The sequence below is a fragment of the Alligator sinensis genome, unplaced genomic scaffold (genome assembly GCF_000455745.1).
Source record: "Alligator sinensis unplaced genomic scaffold, ASM45574v1 scaffold126_1, whole genome shotgun sequence".
Classification (NCBI taxonomy): domain Eukaryota; kingdom Metazoa; phylum Chordata; order Crocodylia; family Alligatoridae; genus Alligator; species Alligator sinensis.
In genome coordinates this window covers 4,079,503-4,085,135 of record NW_005841842.1, presented here as the reverse complement: position 1 = coordinate 4,085,135, position 5,633 = coordinate 4,079,503, and the positions used below count along the sequence as shown (strand labels likewise).

Here is a 5,633-nt window from a genome sequence, read left to right as displayed (position 1 = left end):
GTAGGTGTGCTGGACCTTTTTCCTCCCTAGGTGCAGCACTTTGCATTTCTCCTTGTTGAACTGCATTCTGTTGTTTTCTGCCCACTTGTCCAACCTGTGCAGGTCTGCTTGCAGCTGTTCCCTGCCCTCCGGCGTGTCCACTTCTCCCCATAGCTTTGTGTCATCTGCAAACTTGGACAGAGTACATTTCACTCCCTCGTCCAAGTCGCTGATGAAGACATTAAAGAGTATCGGTCCAAGGACCGAGCCCTGCGGGACCCCACTGCCCACACCCTTCCAGGTCGAAGCCGACCCATTCACCACGACTCTCTGAGTGCGACCCTCCAGCCAATTCGCCACCCACCGGACTGTGTAGTCATCCAAGTCACAGCCTCTTAACTTGTTCACCAGTATGGGGTGGGATACCGTATCAAAGGCCTTCCTGAAGTCTAAGTATACGACATCCACCCCTCCTCCTGTGTCCAGGCATTTTGTAACCAGGTCATAAAAAGAGACTAGATTGGTCAGGCACAATCTGCCTGCCATGAACCCGTGCTGGTTTCCCCTCAGCATAATTTGTCCTGCCGGGCTCTCGCATATGTGAGCCTCGATAATTTTTTCAAAGACTTTGCCAAGGATGGAGGTGAGACTGACTGGCCTATAGTTGCCCGGGTCCTCCTTCCTCCCCTTCTTGAAAATGGGGACCACGTTGGCCCTTTTCCAGTCCTCCGGGGCTTGGCCCATGCACCAGGAGCGTTCAAATATTCCCGCCAGTGGCTCTACAATGATGTCGGCCAGTGCCTTCAGCACCCTCGGATGGAGTTATATGCCCTCTGTGATGCCAGTGCTCTATAATAAACAGTAGTTATTTCCAATATACCAGAAATCTGATAGACAACTTGTTCAACACATGCACAGTAAAACCTATGTTTCTGCTACATTTTGGCAAGAAACCTTGAAAATATAATCAATGAAGTGTCTCAGTTTATTTGATCGAGATTAGATGGGCTTTTTCCAACTTGCAAACATCTCTTCTGAAATCTTTTATATACAACAAAAACACTGTGAATTTTAATCAGGCCGAAAATAAGTGGCATACTGCTGGATTGGCCAGCAAGTTAAATTTACTTGCTCTTCTAGCCTAAACAACTAGTAATGAATTACATGATTATGGCCTACAGATTACATGTTTTCAAAATCACATGTGCAGCAAGAACGTTTCTTAAAATTCTTAATGTTAATCTTGCAATGCATACGTTAGATGATGCTAAAAGCTAGCTTTAGTCTGGCTCAAAAATGAAGCTGTCTTGCCTTTCAGATGTAGGTAACAGACTGTAAAGCAGCTAAAGAACCCAAATCTCCCTTCTAGTTTTAAACAACATGACATGGTCAAGGCCCCTAAAATCTGTCTGCACCACAGATGAAGAACTCATGTCCTAAGGTAGTATTTCACAAACCTTTCCGTTCAACAAATCTTTATTCCAAACCAGATTTTTACCATCCACTCCTCATATTCACTAAGTAAAAACCATGGACTAGACAAGCCTAAATAAATGTATGTTTTGGGAAATAAAAAAGACAGAAAATACGCACTCTTGAAAGGAAGCGTGTGCAAGGGAGTGATGTTTTCCTTACTTTACTCATAAAGCTTTCCGTAATTCACCACATCAGACTACCTATCAGGACCTCTCCCACCAGGGTTAAATCCCATTGATAAACATTCTCCTCAGACATTACTTGTATGGTTGCAATCAACTAGACTCATCTAGCTCCTACCTACTGGAAATCTGCTTGTAGTGCTCTGACCAGCACTCCTCCTACCCACTCCTCTGACAAAACAACCATCTGCTCTTTTACATATTAGTCTCCCTTTGGCACTTACAATTATTAAAAGCCACCTGCTCGTTTTTTTTCCATTTTAAGAAATCTACTTCGTGTTTATTTCAAGACACAAGCTTTTTGTTATTTTTACATTTTTAATAACATGAAAAACCCACCTGGGTTGCAGATTCTCCAGTGAGAAGGTTAATTTCTTCTGGTTTAGGAACCATATATGTGGTTAGAGGGCTTACTATATGCACTTGTTTCCCATCGTGCCAAGGCAGAATGCCAGCATGGTGAAGAAATATGTATGCATACAATGTGCCATTATTTCGAGTTTTCTTTGGTACAGAGACATTGACTGTTCTAAAATACAAAATAAACACATAATAAATACATAATAAAATAGAATAGTAATATCTGCTGAAATAAAGACTACTATTTACTTTTTTAAATGATACATTTGAGCTTTAAAAAGCATATTCAGAAAGGGCAAGAAAAATATCATCTTTTATATTTATATTAGTTTTACTAGAGACTAGTCCAGCAATGAACACTAACTAGCCTGAGAAGAAGGATATATCACAATAAAGCAATGCTACCTTCTAATACATGCTTGCTTGAGATGAAGTTTAACATGAACACCAAAAAAGGCCCTTCTGTTAGTATAGGTATAGGGGGGAAAGTGAGTACCTGAGAGACTAGCCTGAAAAGGAAAAGGTAGTTTTCTTCCCAGCTAAAACCCAGTGAAACAGCGGAGGCTCTAAAGTAGAATGCTTGCTTAGTTTTGTGAAACACATGCATCTAAAATTCCTAAAATGTTAAACCAACAGTGTATGCTTCTGCGCTGTAACTGGACTAAAACTGTACACACCTTCTCTGTAGATATTCCTTTATTAGTATTCAGAAGTAACTACATACTTAAGGAACAAATAATTATATCACTGTCAGCACTGCAAAACTTGCAACTATATAGGAGCTACATAAAGAAGGATAACACTGGATTTTACCTTTCAAATTTGGATTCAAGATCAAAATCCTCCACATTCAAAACAAGATCTATATTACTCTCAGCACCAATGTTTGACCGTGTAGTGGTATACACACTCAACTGAAAAAAGGATAAAATCAGGACATAGATTAAAAAAAGTGATTTCATGTTGAAAAAGTTATTCAAAGTCACTTTGCACATCTTTAGCAGTTTCACTAACTTTCCCCTCATCAAGCTGCAAGACTATGGCAGCAGGTGACAAAGAACAGAGGAGACAATGAACCAAGAAAAATTAATTAGAAAATACAAAACATACTATTTTTCTACTCCCACAGATCACTATACACAGGATACCAATACGTACAGATACGAAGGTCTAACAATGAAATAAACAGGCTTTTTTCAAAAAGCTGGGTGCAACATTACAAACACACACAGTTGAATCTAGGGGTGCACCAATAAAGATTTTTTGGGCTAATACCAATGGCCGATTATTAATGAACCATATTGGCCAATACTGATTCAATTGCTCATACGCAGCCCGGCAGCTTGGAGAACAGTGTCCAGCTGGTAAGTCTGTTGGGAGAGGGGAGGGACTAGGGGGTAGCCCCCGAGATGAGTGGCTCCATCCCATTCGCTGCCTTGCTCCACTCTGCCCCAGCTGGGTAGTGCCTGCCCCAGCTCCAGCCCCCCCTCCTCCCTCACCATGGGGGCCTCAATCTGCCCCCGCTTTCCCCTCCCCCCCACCCCCAACAGATTTAGCAGCCAGATGCTGCTCTCTAAGCTGCCAGGCTGGCTGTGTGCGTGCTGCAGCTGCACTTGTGCATGCGGTATTTATTGGTGACATTATCGGCCACATCAGCCAAAAAAAGCTGATTGCTGATAATGTCAATTTTCCTTTTATCGGTGCTGATATGATATGGACCGAGGTATCGGTACACCTCCAGTTGAATCCCAAGTAGGAAACCTGGTATCAAATTACCAATACAAGTCAATGTCCATGACCCAACTCTAAGGCCAAATCCTCTGGGAGAACAAAGAAGCCTACCCCAAAATGAAAGAGGGGAATGCTAGACAAGCTTTTGGGCACCAAAGGTACAAGGAGTGTCCGTTCCTACTGCAGCTGCTTCCCAGTCTGGCTCTGCACGCCCCTCCTGAAAACAGGTGCATGTGGCAGGTTCACCTGGTGGCAGCTTAGAGATAAAGTAGGTAAATGGAGATTTAAGAATGGTGACTCCCAACCCCGGTGTCATCATATTCAGAAGAGTTATGGAGGGGTGCCTTGAGTCTAAAAAAGGTGTAAGAGCAGGCAATCGTTGATCCTCTGGATCATGGTGTACATGTAAAAGGTCTAGTCAGGTTCCTAATGAATCCGTTTCTATGGAGTCCTGCAACAGTTACACCAAGACCTTCAGCATGTAAATCTAGGCAAGACTATGGAAGAGTGGAGGCTGCCTAAGATCTACCATCCGCCCTTTAGACCATTGAGTCAGAATCCAAAGGTCAGACCAAGTCCAGATGTTCAGTGCTTCAATGGTTGTAGCTTTTGCTAGAGAGCAACAGATAAAAACTGCTGCTGAATGTCTGACACTTCAGCAAGGTACGTTTCTGTCAGGGTGATGTCTCTTAGTCTTTCTCCAACCAAGGAGTACCCACAAGGCAGTGGAAAGCTAGGGTTTTGAGGCACCCTGTACTCATCTTACTCCGGAGGCTGCAACATTGTGGCATTTTAGTATTTGATAAGAGCTACCCTGCCACCAATAGCCCCATCATATTGCCACTAGGCCCTCCAGTCTGATGCAGTTTACGGTCATGCCCAGGACCAAAAAAAAAGAAAGTGGTCCAAAAGGACAAGTCTACTCTGTGGATACAAGAGGTCCCACATTGAAATGGAGCCATGTCATGTGCCAAATATTCCACTCAACAGCACATGTTTCTTCAGTCTACCTTTTTAAAACTGAGGGCCCTGCTACATGTTCAAATTACAGCTGGATAGAAACTAGCTACAGAGTTGGCACACATTGTCAAGCACTAACTTTATAGCTGGTTGGCTCTTTTTATAGCTAGACAGTAATTTTTCTCATGTGATAATTCCTTGGCATGTGCGGCCAGTCTAAATTTATTGTGCGACTAACCAGTTAATTGTGCGATTTATGCAACATATGACAACGGCCATAGGAATTGCTAAGCATCAGCGTTACGTACTTTTAAGCACGGTAAGTTTGGGAAATGCCAGAACTGACATGACCCGTGCATCCTACATTCAGCCCCTACCCTATGCATTACGATAGGCCTTGAACACATCCCAAGGTGTGGGTTTTTTTCTCTAGAACAGCGTTTCTCAACCTACCGGTCACGACCCAATTGTGAATATATGAAAAGGTCACAAACAAGCTTTAAAAGTAGATTCTCCTCTAAAGGAGAAAAATGTGGGAAACAGCGGGTTTTTCCCTGAGACTGCAAAGGGGCTGCTTGCAGCCCCCCATGCCCCACACACACACTGGGGGGGCTGGGGGCAGCGGGGTGGGAGCAAGGGGGCCAACAGCCTGTTTTCTCCTTAACCTATTTACTGGATCGGGACCGGCCATTGATGTTTAAGAGTCCTGGTACGAAGAAGGCTGAGAAGCACCGCAGAAGAGCGTACCCGCCTTTTCAGGGTCAAAGTAACACAGGAAATAAGCCCAGGCGCTGCAGTAACAGAGCAGGGCTTTTCTCGGGCCCCTTGGCTCTTCGAGTCAGGCCATGCGCGGAGAGCACCGGGCACCCTTGCCACTGAGGCTCCTGCCCTCGGCCTCGTCAGGAGGCCTGCGCTGGAGGCGCTACCCTGCCCCATTCCGGGGCT

The 5,633-nt window shown here is 44.1% G+C and overlaps 1 protein-coding gene across 1 annotated transcript in view; it reads right to left on the bottom strand.

The window, feature by feature from the left end:
• The window catches only part of CLPTM1L (CLPTM1 like), a 48,939-nt gene extending 43,865 nt beyond the window's left edge, over nucleotides 1-5,074 (bottom strand). The window contains exons 1-3 of the mRNA XM_025205378.1: nucleotides 5,066-5,074; nucleotides 2,811-2,911; nucleotides 1,977-2,166 (exon numbers count right to left, since the gene is read on the bottom strand). Coding sequence (XP_025061163.1) covers nucleotides 1,977-2,166; nucleotides 2,811-2,911; nucleotides 5,066-5,074 — 300 coding nt within the window. The remainder of the gene's footprint in view (nucleotides 1-1,976; nucleotides 2,167-2,810; nucleotides 2,912-5,065) is intronic.
• Between the last annotated feature and the right edge of the window lie 559 nt (nucleotides 5,075-5,633).